The sequence below is a fragment of the Pristiophorus japonicus genome, chromosome 1 (genome assembly GCF_044704955.1).
Source record: "Pristiophorus japonicus isolate sPriJap1 chromosome 1, sPriJap1.hap1, whole genome shotgun sequence".
NCBI classification, from domain to species: Eukaryota; Metazoa; Chordata; class Chondrichthyes; family Pristiophoridae; genus Pristiophorus; species Pristiophorus japonicus.
The window spans coordinates 167,871,069-167,891,640 of record NC_091977.1 but is presented as its reverse complement, the minus strand read 5'-3'; the positions used below and the strand labels follow the sequence as shown (position 1 = coordinate 167,891,640).

The 20,572-nt window shown below is 46.0% G+C and overlaps 1 protein-coding gene across 1 annotated transcript in view; it reads right to left on the bottom strand.

The window, feature by feature from the left end:
• pcsk1 (proprotein convertase subtilisin/kexin type 1) overlaps nt 1-20,572 on the bottom strand; it is a 95,972-nt gene that overhangs the window by 8,434 nt on the left and 66,966 nt on the right. Inside the window, exon 11 of the mRNA XM_070866414.1 lies at nt 3,420-3,577. Within this exon, the coding sequence (XP_070722515.1) occupies nt 3,420-3,577 (158 nt within the window). The remainder of the gene's footprint in view (nt 1-3,419; nt 3,578-20,572) is intronic.

The following is a 20,572-nucleotide window of genomic DNA, read 5'->3' as shown; positions in this document are numbered from 1 at the left end:
AAGAAGTAACAAGAATGGTAGACAGGGTAATGCAGTGGATGTGGTCTACATGGACTTTCAGAAGGCCTTTGATGATGTGCCATATAAGAGACTGAATATAAAGGTCAGGGTGTATGGGTGAGGGGACCAGGTAGCAAATTGGATAGAAAAACAGCTACAAAATAGTACACAGATGAGGAGACCTTTTTTTACGCAGCGAGTTGCTATGATCTGGAATGCACAGCCTGAAACAGTTGTGAAAGCAGATTCAATAGTAACTATCAAAAGGGAATTGGAGCAACACTTAAAAAGGAAAAATTTGCAGGGCTATGGAGAAAGAGCGTAAGAGTGAAAATAAGTGGATATAAAACAGAAAATGCTGGAAATATTCAGCAGATCAGGCAGCATCTGTGGAGAGAGAAACATTTCAGGTCGATGACCTTTCGTCAGAACTGGAAAAAGTTAGAGACTCAGCAGATTTTAAGCAGGGGCAGGGAAAGGGGGGTGGGCTGGAAAGAACAAAAAGGAAGGTCTGTGATAGGGTGGAGTGATTAAATGACAAAAGGTATGATAGTACAAAGCAAAAGAAGATGGTAATGGGACAAGTAAAGAAACAAAAGATGAGTCAAGACCCTAACCTTAAAAGAAGAGGTGTAAATGTGAATGGCAGAATAATCAACAGCTGCCATGTGAAAAAATGGGGGCAGAGGTTATGGTCTGAAATTGTTGAACTCAATGTTGCGTCCCGAGGGCTGTAAAGTGCCTAATCGAAAGATGAGGTGCTGTTCCTTAAGCTTACATTGAACTTCATTGGAACAGTGTAATAGGCCAAAAACAGAGAGTTCAGAGTGGGAGTGGAGAGGAGAATTAAAGTGACAGTCGACCGAAAGCTCGGGATCACACTTATAGACTGAACGGAGGCATCCCGCAAAGCGGTCACCCAATGTAGAGGAGACCGCAGCGTGAGCAGCGAATACAGTATACTGAATAGCAAGAAGTACAAGTAATCACTGTTTCACCTAGAAGGAATTTTTGGGGCCCTGGACAGTGGGAAGGGAGGAGGTAAAAGAGCAGGTGTTAACATCTCCTGTGCTTGCATGGGAAGGTGCTGTGGGAGGGGAGGGGTGCTGGGGGCTGATTGAGGAGTGGACCAGGGTGTCGTGGAGGGAGCGGTCCCTTCGGAATGCTGAAAGGGATGGGGAGGGAAAGATGTGTTTGGTGGTGGGATCATGCTGGAGGTGGCGGCAATGACGGAGGATGATTAGTTGAATGTGGAGGCTAGTGGGTGAAAGGTGAGGACAAGGGGAACCCTACTGTTGTTCTGGGAGGGAGGGGAAGGGGTGAGAGCAGAAGTGTAGGAAACAGGCCGGACACGGTCGAAAGCTGTGTCAACCACGGAATAATTGGATAGCTTTTTTAAAGAGTTGGCACAAGCACGATGGGCATAGTGGCCTCCTTCTGTGCTGTAAGAGTCTATGATTCTATGAATGCTTTCTGTTGTTTTCTGCAAGAAAGAAAGTTGCTGTGCTAGTGTTGGGCTGCCAGCTTAACATCTCAACTCCATAGACACAATTGGAAATTACCTTTAAGCAGTTAACGTTATTAATATTGTGGTGCATTATTTTTAGTGCAAACTTAGTTGTGATGCTATTGAAAATCCTTAATGGACTATCTGAGATTGTTGCCCAGGTGAATATTTATCCTTGCCAGGTGATTTTCAAACAATGTATGAAATTATCTTTGTTCTTGCTCAACTACATGAGGTAGTGGTGTGTATTTAATTGCTTGCTTCATTTATAACCACTTGGGATTAGGTCAACAAAAGAAAAACTGCTGTCAACTGATTATTTTGCATTGCCAAAATGGAAACTTGACCAGGAGTATTAGAAGGGAGAAGATGAATTCAGAATGTGTGCAAGACGTAGGGGACTTAATTATACACTAATAAATTATCGTGTTAAACATGACTCAAGCAGTGAGTACTTAAACTCGTGTGTTGCTAACTTATGGGATTGGCTGCTATCTCGTGCAATGAATGTGCACTTAGTGAAGCATTCAAAGTAAAATTGGATCCAACAGGCAGCAATTGCCAAGACAAGAGGAAATGAAAATGGTCTGTGTGAGTCCCAAATATGGACCTAAATGACAAGGTGAACCAGGTGGGCTGAATAACTTCAACTTGTTCCTCCTTTCCTTTGTTCTATTTTTAAAAAAATGGCATTCATCTATAATATCTTCCCGTTCAAAGGGTTGAACATCCAAAATGTCAACATGTGCTCTCTCGGCAGATGTTGCCCTGCTGAGTGTTTCCAATGTTTTCCGCTAAAATAATGTCTTGGTTTGATTTTCACTTTTGACGTGGGCAGTAAACTGGTGGCTGCGGATCAACTGTCCATTATACTTCCTGCCCAAGTATCAGTTCCACTGAAAGGAGAATTGGACAGAGATTAAAACGGGCGGCCAACTTACAACCATCAGTGTACCAGTAAAATTAGCCCACATCTGCCTCACAAATATGCTGGATGTAAACAATAAACGGAATGGTTATAGAAATATTACTGCACAAGACAAAGATTGTTCCTAATAACAGCCTTCAAATCCCAATGTCTGAAAACACATTGGAATTTGACACTGCATCGACACGTTTATAACATTTGGAATAAAAATGGTGAGAGCTGTATTACACACCTCCAGAGTAAGAGATCCCATAATTATATCAAATCCATTCCGAATAATCTATATTTTGAAGGAAATAAATACTTGCATTTATATAGCGCTTTTCACGACTACTAGACAACCCAAAGTGCTTTACAGTCAATGAAGTACTTTTGAAGTGTAGTAACTGTTGTAATGTAGGGACCGGGGCAGCCTATTTGCGCACAGCAAGCTCCCACAAACAGCAATGTGATACGGACCAGATAATCTGTTTTTGTTATGTTAATTGAGGGATAAATATTGGCCAGAACACTTCCCCTGCTCTTCTTCAAAATAGTGCCATGGGATCTTTTACATCCAACTGAGAGAGGGCCTCCATTTAGCATTTCATCTGAAATACAGCACTTCTGACAGTGCACCACTCCCTCAATAATGCACTGGTGTGTCAGCCTAGATTTTTGCACTCAAGTCTCTGGAGTGGGACTTGAACCCACAATCTTCTGACTCAGAGGCGGGAGTGCTACCCACTGAGTTGACAGTTTGAATGAAATATATATTATATATATATATATATATATAGTACCTTTTTTGTGAACTTTTGTGCTGATTGAGGTGAGAGATGTCAGTGCTGGGCAGTGCAGTGCGGGAGATGTGCGTCAACATTGAGCCCACCCAGCTCACAAGTAAATGCAGAGAAAACTTCTCTCTATTGAAGCTCTCCCGCAATTAGTCTGAACATCACTTTCAGCAGTGCAACCCCTGCGCAGAGTGCAGAGCTGACTTACCTGAAGGAGATGCGAGAGTGATGTGAAGGTCTCCTCTCCGGGTGTATTCAATAGTTCCCTCCAGCTGGACGTGCTCCAAAGCTTTAATATTATTGTCCTGCCCTTCACAAGCTTTGGTGGGGATTTCAATTGTAATCTCTCCACCAGCTTTCAAAGCCCTGCAAAAATGTATTAAATGATTGGCATAAGACAATTATCAACAAATGTGATCCATGATTCACAGTGCATGCCAGTCATTTATTTGCTCTGAAGCATTTTCTAAAGCTGGATTTGGGAGGGAGCCATGGATACAATTTATTATATAATCTAAGTTAATGAATATGTAAACATGGTTTTTTTCCGAGCAATTTTTAAAATTAAAATGCTGTTTTCCCTCACTCAGGTTCTGTGGACATATTATTTCATCTTTTCAGAAGTTGAACCAAAACAGTACCATTATTTGATCTTTTAAAGACCTGGTAGGACGTTAAAGGATTATCAGTCTATTTATTAAATATCTAGTGGCATAAATCACCACACATTTATACTTCCAAGTGATTTGAAGTAATTTGTACAATTAAAACTGTGAGTTTACAAAAACAAAAATGGACAATTTCATAGTTTTAATATTGTGAAAATACTCAGGACCCCTATATTTTAATAGCCTTATTGGGCCAATGTTGTTAGTTCACATACTGGCCTGGGGTTTCTGCTAGGTTGCACTGTTTTTTCAGTGCATTTTGCCCCAAATTGGCCAAACCAGCACAAAGGATCGAGGAACTTCAAGTGCAAACTATGTCCAGTGCAAATCGAGTTCCCACGATCTATCGCGCTAGAAGTTGCCCCCCCCCCCACAAAACTCACCATACCCCAGATCAAATGAATCATCATTGGGAGTTTACGCTAATTGGAACATAGAAACAGGAGTAGGCCGCTGAGCTCCGTGAGCCTGTTCTGCCATTCAATGAGATCATGGCTGATTTGCAACAGAACGCCATATACCCACCTTTGCCCCATAGCCCTTAATACCTTTGATTAACAAAAAGTTATCAATTTTAGATTTAAAATTAACAATTGATCTAGCATCAATTGCCATTTGCAGAAGAGAGTTCCAAACTTCTACCACCCTTTGTGTAGAAATGTTTCCTAATTTCACTCCTGAAGGGTCTGACTCTAATTTTTAGACCATGCCCTGTAGATCTAGAATCCCCAATCAGCGGAAATAGTTTCTCTCTATCTACCCTATCTGTTCCCCTTAATATCTTGAAAATTTCGATCAGATCACCTTCTAAATTCTAGAGAATACAGTTGGACCTCTCTGGTCTGGCACCCTCGGGTCTTGACCAGTGCCGGAACAGAGAATTTTCCAAACCATGGGTGGTCACTGCAGCCACCATATCTGACATCTGATACTGTAATATCACCATGAATTAGAAGATAAAGGCTGGTTAATACAAAATCGGCAAAAAGAGTATGTTGATATAAAACATTTATTCACACTTCTTTAGCAATCACCTGAAAGCACTCCAAATGGAAATCTCTAGGTGGTATTTTAACCTCCTCGCAAATTGCAGAAAACCCTTTCTTTTTAGGCTGTTTATACCAAAACAGATGAAAAGCTGAGTTCAAAATGAAAGCAAGTGATTCTCATTCAAATCCAAGCAATTTCTGTATGAAACATTGCTCCCAATATGAAACCTTTGTATCATTAACATCCAGACCATCACATTTCAAAGACAAAGCAAAATCAGTGGATGGACCATATTGAAAGATACATTCCAATAATATTGGACTGACCATATTGCAAGCCAATCAAGGAGTCCCTTTTTGTCGACAGCCCCCGGGCTCCTGTGTGCGCGTGCTGGCAGCCTGTGGGCGGCTCCCTCAGCCGAACACAATGGCTGACTGACAGCCATTCCAGCCAATCAGCGGACACAATGACTGGCTGACAGCCATTCCAGCTGATCGCCAATCAACCCTTTTTTTAAAATAAACCCTCCTCTCCCTCAGGCCCAACTAATGCCAAACCACTGATATTTCCGGATTAGAGAGTCCCAGACTGGAGAGATACAACCTGTACAACCCTAAGTTGTGTAATCTCTCCTCTCAATTTAATCCTTGGAGTCCAGATATCTTTCTGGTAAACCTACGCTGCACTCTCTCCAAGGCCAATATATCCTTCCTAAGGTGTAGTGCCCAGAACTGCTCGCAGTTCTCCTGGTGTGGTCTAACCAGGGCTTTGTTTAGCTGCAGTATAACTTCTATCCCCTTGTGTTGTGTACGGAGGAGTCAGAATGAACACTGTGAGCTCAAAGTAAAGTGTGACCTTAGTCTTTTATTTCAGGTCTCCAGAGTGTCTCACCAAACTGTGAAGCCTCCTTAAATACCTGTGCTCCCAAGGGATTATGGGATCACTTGGGACTCCAGGGGATGAGCCCTCTGGTGGCTGTACAGAGTAAATACAAGTATACATAGAAACATAGAAACATAGAAACATAGAAACATAGAAAATAGGTGCAGGAGTAGGCCATTCGGCCCTTCTAGCCTGCACCGCCATTCAATGAGTTCATGGCTGAACTCATATATAACAACACTCTCCCCCAAAGTAAATAGTGTAACTATTTACAATGTGATTCGATCTGGGGTCCTTCTTGCCCTGGTTGATCGTCTCGGTGTGAAAGCTGGTGTTGTTGAATCATTTGTTGGGTCCTTGCTGGGCTGCTGGCCTTGCTGGGCTGCCTGGTGTGTTGGGCCCTGCTGGGCTGCTGTGGATGATGGGTTCTGCTTCATGGTCAACCGTGGTGCCAGTTGCCACTGGTGTGTATGTTGGGGGATCAAAAAAGGTAGGGTCCAAGGTGGGTTGCTCAGGATAGCCCGTGAATTTGAGTTTGATTTGGTCCAAGTGTTTCCGGTGAATGAGTCCATTTGAAAGTTTGACCCGAAACACCCTGCTCTCCTCTTTGGCCACGACAGTGCCGGGAAGCCACTTGAGACCTTGTCCATAATTTAATACAAATACAGGATCATTGATTTCAATCTTGCATGATACATTTGTGCTATCATGGTATGCACTTTATTGAGGCCGCCTGCTGTCTACCTGTTCATGTAGATCAGGGTGAACTGACGAGAGCCTTGTCTTAAGTGCTCTTTTCATGAGCAGTTCAGCAGGTGGGATCCCAGTGAGTGAGTGGGGTCTCTTGCGGTAGCTAAGCAGGACTCGGGATAGGCGAGTCTGCAGTGAGCCTTCAGTTACCCTCTTCAAACCTTGCTTGATGGTTTGCACTGCTCTCTCTGCCTGACCATTGGACGCTGGTTTAAATGGGGCAGATGTGACATGTTTGATCCCGTTACGTGTCATGAATTCTTTGAACTCAGCACTGGTAAAACATGGCCCGTTGTTGTCACCAGGACATCGGGTAGGCCGTGTGAGGCAAACATGGCCCACAGGCTTTCAGTGGTGGCAGTGGACATACTAGCCGACATTATCTCACATTCAATCCACTTGGAGCACACGTCTACAACCACAAGGAACATTTTACCCAGGAACGGGCCTGCATAGTCGACGTGTACCCTAGACCATGGTTTGGACGGCCAAGACCATAAACTTAGCGGCGCCTCCCTGGGTACATTGCTTAACTGCGAGCATGTATTACATCTTTGAACGCAGGACTTTAATTCTGCATCGATACCGGCCACCACACATGGGATCTGGCTGTCGCTTTCATCATTACGATGCCTGGGTGAGTACTGTGGAGGTCATTGATGAAGGTATCTCTGCCCTTCTTGGGGACCACTACTCGATTGCCCCACAGAAGGCAGTCTGCCTGTATAGACATTTCATCTTTGCGCCGCTGCAATGGCTTTATCTCTTCCTGCATTTACACTAGGACACTGGACCAGCTCTCGTGAAGCACACAGCTTTTGACTAGAGATAATAAGGGGTCCTGGCTTGTCCAGGTTTTGATCTGCCGGGCAGTAACGGGTGATTGCTGACTCCCAAATGCTTCCATAACCATGGCTAAATCTGCGGGTTGCGCCATTTCCACCCCCGTGATTGGCAATGGCAGCCTACTGAGAGCATCGGCGCAGTTTTCTGTGCCTGGCTTGTGGCGGATGGCGTAGTTGTATGTGGACAACATAAGCGCCCATCTCTGGATGCGGGCCGATGCGTTGGTATTTATCCCTTTACTCTCGGAGAACAGAGATATAAGTGGCTTATGGTCAGTTTCCAATTCGAATTTTAGCCCAAACAGGTATTGATGCATTTTCTTTACCCCATAGACACACGCAAACGCTTCTTTCTCAATCATGCTGCAGGCTCTCTCAGCCTTAGACAGACACCTGGATGCATAAGCAACCGGTTGCAGTTTCCAGAAATCATTAGCTTGTTGCAATACACACCCGATGCCATATGACGATGCATCACATGCTCGTACCAAACGCTTACATGGATCATACAACACAAGCAATTTGTTTGAGCATAACAATGTCCTAGCTTTTACAAAACATTTTCTTGGCTTTTGCCCCAAACCCATTCATCCCCTTTTCATAGTAAGACATGCAGTGGTTCTAACAGTGTGCTGCGACCCACTAAGAAGTTACCAAAGTAGTTCAGGAGTCCCAGAAACGACTGAAGCTCCGTCACGTTCTGTGACCTCGATGCGTTCTTGATTGCCTCCATCTTTGCGTTGGTGAGCCTGATGCCATCCGCTGCAATCCTCCTTCCCAGGAACTCCACTTCAGGTGCCAGGAAAACACACTTCGAGTGTTTTAACCTGAGCCCCACACGGTTGAGTTGACTAAGAACCTCCTCCAGGTTCTGCAATGCTCGACTGTGTTCCGACCTGTGACCAAGATGTCGTCCTGGAAGACCATGGTGTGCGGGACCGACTTCAGTGAGCTTTCCATGTTTCTCTGGAATATCACCGCCGCCGATCGGATTCCAAACGGGCATCTGTTATACACAAAAAGACCTTTCTGCGTGTTGATGCAGGTATGGGCCTCTGATGATTCCTCCAGTTGCTGTGTCATGTAGGCTGAAGTCAGATCCAGCTTCATGAACGTCTTTCCTCCCGCCAGCATTGCAAAGAGGTCGCCGGCCTTTGGTAGTGGGTATTGGTCCTGCAGGGATAAACGATTGATAGTTACTTTGTAATTGCCACAGATTCTGACAGTGCCATCTCCCTTGAGGACTGGGACGATAGGACTGGCCCACTCGCTGAATTCGATCGGGGAAATGATGCCCTCTCTTTGCAGCCGGTCTAGCTCAATCTCTACCCTTTCTCTCATCATGTACGGTACTGCTCTCGCCTTGTGATGGATGGGTCACGCCCCCGGAATTAGGTGGATCTGCACTTTTGCTTCTTGGACTTTCCCGATGCTTGGTTTGAACAGCGAAGGAAATTTGTTTAAGACCTGGGCACACGAAATATCGTCAGCGGGCGATAGCGCTCGGACGTTGTCCCAGTTCCAGCATATCTTTCCCAGCCAGCTCCTGCCGAGCAGCGTGGGACAATCGCCCTGTACCACCCAGAGTGGTAGCTTGTGCACCGCTCCATCGTAGGAGACCTTTACGGTAGAACTCCCGATTACAGGAATCAGTTCTTTCATGAAAGTTCTTAATTTCGTGCGAACTGGAGTTAAAACTTGCAAACGTACTCTTTGAATCGGCATGAATGGAAACGATGATCACCCCCCGCAGTGCAACAAGGTATTAATGGCCTTGCATTCATCATCCTTGATGGTGGACTCTGAGACATGTGTGCATGTGTAGCTGCAGGTATGTGTGACCTGCTCTGTACATTACGATTCGAAAACAACATCACTTTGTTCACAGTACTTTTAGCAACACTTGTGTGCTGAGAGATTTGCTTTGTATTGTCACTGGTGGCAATGAACATCTGGGCTATCGCTATGGCCTTACTCAAGGTTGGGGTCTCTACAGTCAAAAGTTTGCAAAGTATGGTTTCGTGGCCAATGCCAAGACGAAAAAGTCTCTGAGCATGTGCTCCAAATGTCCTTCAAATTCGCAATGTTCTGCAAGGCATCTTAGCTCAGCGACATAACTCGCCACTTCCTGGCCTTCAGACCTTTTCTGGTGTGAACCGGTACCTCGCTATCAGAACGCTTTCCTTCAGGTTCAAATGCTCTCGGATCAGTGTATACAAATCGTCGTACAATTTCTCCGTGGGTTTCGCTGGAGTGAGCAGATTTTTCATTAGGCCATACGTTGGTGCCCCACAGACGGTGAGGAGGATCGCCCTTCGTTTGGCAGCGCTGTCTTCCCCATCTAGCCCGTTGGCCACGAAGTATTGGTCGAGTCGCTCCACAAAAGTTTCCCAATCATCTCCCACCAAGAATTTCTTTAGGATGCCCACTGTTCTCTGCATCTTTGGGTTCGCTATCTGTATCTCATCGCCAGTTGTTGTGTATGGAGAAAGAGTCAGACTGAATACTGTGAGCTCAAAGTAAAGTGTGACCGTAGTCTTTATTGCAGGCCTCCAGAGTGCCTCTCCAACCTGTGAAGCCTCCTTAAATACCTAAGGGATTATGGGATCCCTTGGGACTCCAGGGGATGAGCCCTTTGGTGTCTGTACAGAATAAATACAGGTATACATATGTAACACCTTGTATTCTCATCCTCTGGATATAATGGCAAGCATTTCATTAGCCTTTTTGATATTTTCTGTAGCTGTTCATGACATTTTAATGATTTATGTACTTTGACCCCAAGTCTTGTTGGATCGCCATTGTTTTTAGCTTTTCACTATTTAGAAAGGACCCTGTTCTATCCTTTATAGGTCCAAAGTGAATGACCTCACATTTGCCTAAATTGAAATCCATTTGCCACAATTTTGCCCAGACACTTAGGGCAGAATTTTCCAGGGGGCCAGCAGGCACAATCGGTTGCAGGTCGGGTGGGAAGGAGTTTTTTGACAGTGGATCTGGACCCCACTTTCAAAGCGCCGCCAAATGTCGGGTCTAGTAGCGATCAGCAGACTCAACATGCAGCGGCAGGAGAGGCCACTGAAATAATTAGTCGTTTTTTTTACAGCCTAGACCTCATCAGTGAAGCTGAGGTGGGAGGTCACTTGCCATTGAATCAGCTGATGAGTTCACAACTTCAAATGTCAAGAATAGCTCTCAGTTGATTGAGAAATGTTTCCTTAGGCACGAGCTTCTCTAAACTGCATTTCTACTACCGATTCAGAATGCTGGAAATCTTTACATAAGTATCCATCCAGTCTGACCTCATTACCTCTCTCACCATTGACAGATTGCTTCTGTCACCTCTACTTTACAAGCCATCTATTCCATCAGCATCGGTGCCCTTTATACTGTCGCACCTTGGATCTCAGAATCCCACCACAATCAGCCGCAACACCAGCATCACCAGGAACACCTGCAGTACCAACAACATCATCTCCGCAATCACCTGATGCTGAACAGGACAGAGGGCATCAGTACCCGACCACATTGCTGCCCGGGATGTCAGAGATGGCCTCACCGTGGCCAGATTTATTTCACTTGACGCTGTACACCCTGGCTGCCACATGATGCACCAGGTTGGCACCACCCCACACCAACACCATAAAAGCATCCCTAAAATACCCAAGCCATTCCTTTCACACTCATCACCATTGGCGGGGGGTGGGGGGGGAGGGCGGGTACCATTACGTTTCACCATTCACGACAACTCACAAAGCCATTTCCGAAGGTGCACACAAATCTGTGTTGAAAATAAAGAGGTCAATGTTTGTCAGCACACTAACAGAAACTTCACATGAACATTGCCTACCCTTGTGTGTTGTTAGTTGGTCTGATTGCATTAGGATGAGGGTGAGTGTGAGGGGTGGCTAGTGAAATGGGGAAGTAATATAGATAGAAAAGGATGGGTGAAGGTGCAAGGTAAGTTGGTGTGAGTAAGGATGTGCAGGAGTAGGGTAGGGAAGGCAGAGTGATGGGGATATGATGAGTGGCAGAGCAGGATGATATTGAGTGTGGCTTTGCAGTAACATTTCATGATCTATTGAGATAATTGAAAGGCTTGCACCACTGCAGCCTGGTCCTCCTGATGACATCCTTGCTTGTACCTCCCGTGCAATGTGCAACCAGGCTATGTTGGACTTCTGGGGTAGTCTCTTCCACCCATTGGAAAGGAAGAGAAACTATCTGCTTGTTGCCTGGGTATAGCTCTGCACCTTTGTGCAAAGCTTATCAATGTTTGCAACACCTCAATGCTGTAGAACACTGACAGCCCAAATGTCAAAATTAATTTGCGCATGTTCCCTTTGAGGAAACCGACTGATGATATGGATGTTGTGTATCTGTAAAGCATGCACTCCCATGTTCCGCCACCAGGGAGTGCATCCCCTGAAGTCCCAAGGGATCCCAGCATCCCTTGGGAGCACTGTATATAAGCCGGCCCCTAAGGCCTGATCCTCACTCTGGAGTGTCTTAATAAAGACTGAGGTCACTATTACTTTAACCTTGCTGTGTGCAGTCTCATCTGTGTTAGGAACACAATAACTGGTGATGAGTATACGAATCCAACGCAAAGATGCAGCAAACTGTGGGCATCCTGGAGAAGTTCTCGGAGGGTGAGGACTGGGAAGCCTATGTCGAACGGCTAGACCAGTACTTTGTAGCCAACGAGCTGGACGGAGAAGGAAGCGCTACAAAAAGGAGAGCGGTCCTCCTCACAGTCTGCGGGGCATCGACCTACAGCCTCATGAAGAATCTTCTGGCTCCGGTGAAACCAACAGATATGTCGTATGAGGAGCTATGTACACTGGTTCGGGAGCATCTTAACCTGGGGGAGAGCGTGCTGATGGCGAGGTATCGGTTCTACACATGCCAGCGATGTGAAGGTCAGGAAGTGGCGAGCTACGTTGCCGAGCTAAGGCGACTTGCAGGACAATGTGAGTTTGATGGCTACCTGGAGCAAATGCTCAGAGACTTTTTTTACTGGGCATTGGCCACGAGACCATCCTACGAAAACTTTTGACTGTAGAGACACTGACCCTCAGTAAGGCCATTGCGATAGCACAGGCGTTTATGTCCACCAGTGATAACACCAAGCAAATCTCTAAGCACACAAGTGCTAGCAATGTTCATAAATTAACTGGAACTGTGTTCGCGAGCAAAATTGTACAGGACAGAAACCACAAGTCTGCAACTGCCAACAGGCCTCAGGTGACCCAGATGACTCAGAGTCCGCAACAAAGGATGAATGCAAGGCAATTCACACCTTGTTGGCATTGTGGAGGCTTCCATTGAGCCTATTCATGCCACTTCCAAGGCAATGTTTGCAAGAGCTGTGGAACAATGGGTCACCTCCAATGAGCTTGCAGATGAGCTGCAAGCTCTGCAAAACCTGCTAACCACCACGTGGCAGAGGAAGATCGGTCCATGATGGATCTAAGCAATTTCAAGCCTCAGAGAGAGGAGGCAGATGCTGAAGTACACGGGGTGCACACATTTTCGACGAAATGTCCACCTATAATGCTAAATGTAAAATTGAATGGCTTACTCGTAGCCATGGAACTGGACACTGGCGCTATCCAATCCCTCATGAGTTAAAAGATGTTTGAGAGACTGGGGTGCAACAAGGCACTCAGACCAGCCCTGAGCTCCATCCACACGAAACTGAGAACGTACACCAAAGAGCTTATCACTGTCCTGGACAGCGCCATGGTCAAGGTCACCTACGAGGCACGGTGCACGAACTGCCACTCTGGATTGTCCCGGGCGATGGCGCCACACTGCTTGGAAGGAGCTGGCTGGGCAAAATCCGCTGGAACTGGGATGTCATCCGAGTGCTATCACATGTCGATGAGGCCTCAGGTACCCAGGTTCTCAACAAATTTCCTTCCCTTTTTGAGCCAGGCATTGGAAACTTTTCCGGGGTGAAGGTGCAGATCCACTTGGTCCCAGAGGCATGATCCATTCACCACAAGGCGCAAGTGGTACCTCACATGATGAGGGAGAGAGTGGAAATCGAGCTAGACAGGCTGCAATGCGAGGGCATCATCTCCCTAGTGGAATTCAACGTGTGGGCCAGCCCGATTGTTCCAGTACTCAAAAGTGATGGCACGGTCAGGATTTGCGGCGATTATAAAGTAACTATTAATCGTTTCTCGCTACAGGACCAATACCCACAACCTAAGGCAGACGACCTATTTGCGACGCTATCAGGAGGCAAGATGTTCACCAAGCTCGACCTGACTTCGGCCTGCATGATGCAGGAGCTGGAGGAGTCTTCGAAGGGCCTCATCTGCATCAACACGCACAAGGGACTGTTCATCTACAAAAGATGCCCATTTGGAATTCAGTCGGCTGCAGCGATCTTCCAGAGAAACATGGAGAGCCTACTCAAGTCGGCACCAGGCATGGTGGTTTTTCAGGACGACATATTGGTCCTGGGTTGGGACACCGTCGAGCACCTACAAAACCTGGAGGAGATCCTCCAGCGACTGGATCGCATAGGGCTGCGGCTGAAGAGGTCGAAATGCATCTTCATGGCAACAGAAGTGGTGTTTTTGGGGAGAAAGATTGTGGCAGATGGCATTCGGCCGACAGACGCCAAGACAGAGGCTATCAGGAACGCGCCTAGGCCACAAAATGTCACGGAGCTGCGGTCGTTCTTCGGACTCCGCAACTATTTTGGTAACTTCCTACCGGGGTTAAGCACCCTATTAGAGCCCCTACATGTGTTATTACATAAAGGTGAAAACTGGGTATGGGGAAAAAACCAAGTAATTGCTTTTGAGAAAGCCAGAAACATTATATACTCCAACAAGCTGCTTGTATTGTATAACCCGTGTAAAAGATTTGTGCTAGCATGTGATGCGTCGTCGTATGGAGTCGGGTGTGTATTACAACAAGCTAACGTTGCGGGGAAGTTGCAACCTGTCGCCTATGCCCCCAGGAGCTTGTCTAAGGCCAAGAGGGCCCACAGCATGATTGAGAAAGAGGCATTAGCGTGTGTGTTCAGGGTAAAGAAAATGCATCAGTACGTGTTTGGCCTCAAATTTGAACTGGAAACCGATCACAAGCCCCTCATATCCCTGTTCGCTGAAAACAAGGGGATAAATACTAATGCCTCAGCCCTCATACAAAGGTGGGCACTCGCGCTATCAGCGTATAACTATACCATCCGCCACAGGCCAAGCATCGAGAACTGTGCGAATGCTCTCAGTCGGCTACCATTGCCCACCACGGGGGTGGAAATGGCGCAGCCTGCAAACTTGTTGATGGTGGCGCAGCCCGCAGACTTGTTGATGGCCATGGAAGCGTTTGAAAATGATAAATCGCTTGTCACGGCACGCCAGATTAGGACTTGGACTAGCCAAGATCCTTTGCTGTCCCTAGTAAAAAACTGTGTACTGCATGGGAGCTGGGCCAGCATCCCCGTTGAAATGTAAGAGCTAATCAAGCCATTCCAGTGGCGAAAGGACGAGCTGTCCATTCAGGCAAACTGCCTGTTGTAGGGTAACTGAGTAGTGCTGCCAAAAAAGGGCAGGGAGACGTTCATCTCGGATCTCCACAGCACACACCCGGGTATAGTAATGATGAAAGCAATAGCCAGATCCCATGTGTGGTGGCCCGGTATCGACTCTGACTTAGAGTTCTGTGTACGGCAATGCAGCGTGTGTGCTCAGTTGAGCAACGCGCCCAGAGAGGCACCATTAAGTTTATGGTCCTGGCTCTCCAGACCATGGTCAAGGATCCATGTCGACTATGCGGGCCCGTTTCTCGGTAAAATGTTCCTGGTGGTGGTGGATGCTTTTTCAAAATGGATTGAATGTGAAATAATGTCAGGAAGCAACTCCACCGCCACCATTGAAAGCCTGAGGGCCATGTTTGCCACCCACAACCTGCCTGACATACTGGTCAGTGACAGGAGCCGAATTTAAAAGAATTCATGACCCGCAATGGGATCAAACATGTCACCTTGGCCCCGTTTAAACCAGCCTCCAATGGGCAGGCAGAGCAGGCAGTACAAAACATCAAACAGAGCCTTAAACGAGTCTCGGAAGGCTCACTCCAAACCCGCCTGTCCCGAGTACTGCTCAGCTACCGCACGAGACCCCACTCGTTCACAGGGAAGCCCCCGGCTGAAGTCTCCACTGCCTGCTTGCCTCTCGTTATATCCTTTCTTATCTTTGAAGTGATTTCCTCCTTAATCATTCTGGCTACTCCACCTCCCTGCTATTTTCCCTAACTTTCCTGTAGACCTTATAACCTGGTATATTTAGGTCCCAGTCCTGCCCGTCTTGCAGCCATGACTCAGTAGAGGCTACCATGTCATACCCTCCAATTTGAATTTGCACCTGCAGTTTATTCAATGTATTCCTTATACTCCATGCATTTGTATAAAGAATGCTTATTTGAGCCACACACCAAAGCCTATCCTACAGCTATAATGTTTTAATGTTTGTGGGCCTTCGAGGAGGCTCTTAAAATTAAGCTTGTTTTTAGGTGTAAGGAATGTTTTAAAAGCTTTTAAATATTATTTTATTTAATTTACTAAAAAACTGACTTCTGTACATCAATGTAACTATTAAATGTTTCTGGATAGTTTTTTTAAAAGTCATTTTCTGTTATTTAAAATCAGGTTACTCACGGGTGGTGGACTAGACACTCTGATTAAAAACGCTTATTTTTTGTGAAAAACCCATTTTCTGCTGTATTAATGGGCTCAAATTTCCCAACCCCTTTTTCTGGCGCACTCACCCGAGGTGCGCTGCTTTTGTCTGCCTCCAAGCGCGGCGAAAATCTTCCTCCCGATTCTGGCTGCTCCCCAGCCTCTCCTCGGTGGTGGCGTAGCATGGCCCAGTGGATTGGGGGCGGAGCTAGGTTCGGCGCTGAAAACAGTGCCGGGACCACTGCACATGCGTGCTAGAGTGTGCGCACATGTGCAGTAGCTCCTGGCAGGCCGAATCTGTGAGTGCACGCTGCAAGCTGTGTGCGAGGGGCCCAAAGCACGCCGTCCCTAGCCCTGGCTGAATGGGCTCTCTCATCGATGGCCCGCTGCGTTCCCTAAGGTAGGACTTCTATTTTTTATTTGTTATTTACTGATTGATTGATTGCTTATTACTTTGGTTTGGTGCTTTAGGTGCAGGGTTCCTTCTATTTTTTATTTGTTAATTAATTGCTTATTACTTTTTGTGCTTGGTGCAAATGTACTGCTTTGTTTAGTGCTTGGTGCTTTAAATGTATTTATGCATCTTTAATGTTGTTGTGAAGGTGTTGTGCTGGCTGATGTGCAATGGTCACCACACGTTAAAAAAAATTCATGCACAGGCATCTTCCACCCCCTCAACTGGAGTTCAGGACTGGAACAACGGGTCCTTCATTCCTTCATTGAAACATCTGTGAACTCTCGTGGAAGCAACTCATCCTCGTTCAAGGGACTGCCTATGATGATATGAGTGCTTTGCAAGGTCCCCTTCCCCCCACTATCTCTGGCTGCCTGCGCCGATTTCTTAAGTCACCGCAAGATTTTTCTGAACGTACAAAAGTGCCCACTTACACTGGCCTAAGTTATTTTGGAGTAACTTTTAGCTGGCTAAACTTGCTTAAATTGCTAAAACAGGCGTAAGTGGCTGGTAACGCCCACTTTTGAAAATAAAACTAAACCAAAAAAAAACCTAACTAACTCATTTACACTGGCACAAATTAAATGGCCAGAATTACAACTAAAAAGATACTCCAGAAAAATCAAGTTGCAATTCTGGCCATTTAATTTGTGCCAGTGTAAGTGAGTTAGTTAGGTTTTTTTTTGGTTTAGTTTTATTTTCAAAAGGAGGCGTTACCAGCTACTTACACCTGTTTTAGCCATTTAAGCAAGTTTAGCTAGCTAAAAGTTACTCCAAACTAACTTAGGCCAGCGTAATTGGATAGCAAGAATTTAGAAAGCGAATCTGGAAGACAGAGGAAACAGGGTTAGTAGGTAGTAATCAAGGAGATCTTCCTGTGTTAAATGTTATATACTTTAATGCAAGGAGTATAGCGAATAAGGTGGATGAGCTAAGAGCACAGGTAGACACTTGGGAGTACAGGTGCAGCGTCCAGAATCCGGAATCCTCGGGACCAAGGCCGTTCCAAAGTCCGGAAAAACGCGGATTCCGGAACGTTTTTCTAACATCAGGAATCCTGAAACACCCGAGCCCAGGTTCAGGTATTTCCGGATTTCAGGGCATCAGAAAGGGGGGTCGGGGTGCTCGCCGAGGAGCTGCGCGGGCCGCTGGCCTCGTCGATGAGGATGCGGGAGGGCCCCGCTGCCGAGGAAGTGTTCGGGTGGACCCCGCCGAAGAGGAGCGGGTCGGGTGGGGCCCCGTCGAAGAGGAGCTGGTTGGGTGGGGCCACACTGAAGAGGAGCTGTTCGGGCGGGGCCTGTCGCGGAGGAGGTGTTCAGGCGGGCCAGCGAGGAGGCCCCAAGGTAAGGGCAGCAGCAGCGAGGTAAAGGCAGCGGCGGCGAAGCGAGGCTCGAGGTCAGGCAGCATTGGGACCTCGAGGTCGGCAGAGTCGGCGGGTCTGGATTCCGGAATATTTTACGGATTCCGGACGACCATGCCACCAATCGGTCGGGAGTCCGGATTCATTCTGGATTCCGTAACTCCGGATTTTGGACGTTGCACCTGTATGATATTATAGCCATTACAGAGACATGGCTAAAAGAGGAGCAGTTTTGGCAGATCAATATTCCTGGCTACAGGATTTTTTAGACAAGATAGAGAGGGGGGGTAAAATGTAGGTGAGGGGGATTGCGGTATTGATTAAAGAAACTATTACAGCAGTGATAAGGAATGATAGGTGAGAGGAATCATCAAATGAAGCCATGTGGATCGAAGTGAAAAATAAAAAAGGGCGATCACACTGCTGGGCATGTATTATAGGCCCCCAAACATTGGGAGGGAGATAGAGGAGCAAATATGTAGGCAAATTGCTGTGAAGTCCAAAAACCATAGGGTGGTATTAGTAGGGGATTTTAACTATCCTAATATTGATTGGGACAAATATAGTGTGAAGGGTATAAAGGATGTGGAATTCTTAAAATGCATTCAAGAGAACTTTGTTAGTCAGTGTGTAACAAGCCCAACTCGAGAGGGGACGGTTTTGGATTTAGTTTTGAGGAATGAGGCTGGGCAGTTTGAAGGGGTATTAGTGGGAGAGCGCTTGGGTTGCCAGTGACCATACTTCAATCAGATTCAAGTTAGTTATGGATAAGGACAAGGATAGGCCTGGAATAAAAGTCCCAAATTGGGGAAAAGCTAACATTGCTAAGTTGAGGAGTGATTTGGCCACAATGGATTGGAAACAGCTACTTGTGGGTAAATCAGTGCAGAACAGTGGAAGGCATTCAAGGAGGAGATCCGGAAGGCTTAGGCCAAACATGTGCCCTTAAAGAAAAAGGGTGGGAATAACAATTAGAGAGCCCCCTGGATGTCTAGGGATTTATAGGGGAGGATAAAGAAAAAAAGGGAAGCTTATGTCATATACCAACAGCTAAATACTATAGAATCTTTGGAGGAATATAGAAAGTTAAGAGGTAAAATTAAAAAGGATATTAGGAATGCTAAGAGAGAGCATGAAAAATTATTGGCTCGTAAAATTAAGGAAAACCCAAAGATGTTCTATAAATATATTAAAAGCAAGAGGGTAACTAAAAAAGGGTAGGGCCTATTCGAGACGATGAGGTTAAGCTTTGTGTGGAGGCGGAAGATGTTGGTATGGTTCTTAATGAATACTTTGCGTCTGTTTTCACAAAGGAAAGGGGCATTGCAGATACTGCTATCGAAATTCTGGATGAAATAAACATGAGAGAGGAGTTATTAAGGGGTTTAATAGCTTTGAAAGTAGATGAGTCCCCAGGCTCGGAGGAAATGCATCCCAGACTGTTGAGTGAAGTAAAAGAGGAAATAGCAGAGACCTTGACCATTATTTTCCAGTCCTCTTTGGATTTGGGCATGGTGCCGGAGGACTGGAGGACTGCTAATGTGGTACCCTTGTTTAAGAAGGGAGAAAAGGTAAGGCCGAGTAATTACAGACCTGTCAGCCTAAACTCAGTGGTGGGAAAATTATTGGAAAAAATCCTGAAAGACAGGATAAATCTACATTTGGAAAGGCAAGGATTAATTAGGGACAATCAGCATGGATTTGTTAAGGGAAGATCATGTTTGACTAACCTGATTGAATTTTTTGAGGAGGTAACCAAGAGGGTCGATGAGGGTAGTGTATACGATGTAGTGTATATAGACTTTAGCAAAGCTTTTGATAAGGTCCCACATGGTAGACTGGTCATGAAGGTTAAAACCCATGGGATTCAGGGCAAAGTGGCAAGTTGGATCCAAAATTGGCTTAGAGGTAGGAAGCAAAGGGTAATGGTAGTTGGATGTTTTTGTGACTGGAAGAATGTTTCCAGTGGGGTTCCGCAGGGCTCAGTACTGGATCCCTTGCTTTTTGTGTTATATATCAATGATTTAGATTTGAATATAGGGAGTATGATTATGAAGTTTGCAGACAACACTAAAATTGGCTGTGTGGTTGATAATGAAGAGGAAAGTCATGGACTGCCGGAGGATATCAATCTACTGGTCAGGTGGGAAATGGAATTTAATTTGGAGAAGTGTGAGGTAATGCACTTTGGGAGGGCTAATAAGGAAAGGGTATATACATTAAGCGATAGGCCACTTAATAGTGTAGATGAACAAAGGGACCTTGGAGTGCTTGTCCACAGATCCCTGAAAGTAGCAGGCCAAGTGGATAGGCATACGGAATGCTTGCCTTTACTGGCCGAGGCATAGAATACAAGAGCAGGGAGGTTATGCTTAAATTGTATAATACTCTGGTTAGGCCACAGCTGGAGTACTGCGTGCAGTTCTGGTCGCCGTATTATAGGAAGGACGTGATTGCACTAGAGAGGGCGCAGAGGAGATTTACTAGGATGCTGCCTGGAATGGAGAATCCTAGCTATGAGGATAGATTGGATAGGCTGGGTTTGCTCTCATTGGAATAGAGGAGGTTGAGAGGGTACAACCTCTCATTGAGGTGTACAAAATTTTGAGGGGCCTGGCCCTATTTCCATTGGCAGAGGGGTCTATTATGAGGGAGCATAGTTTTAAGGTGGTTGGTGAAAGGTTCAGAGGGGATTTGAGGGGAGGCTTCTT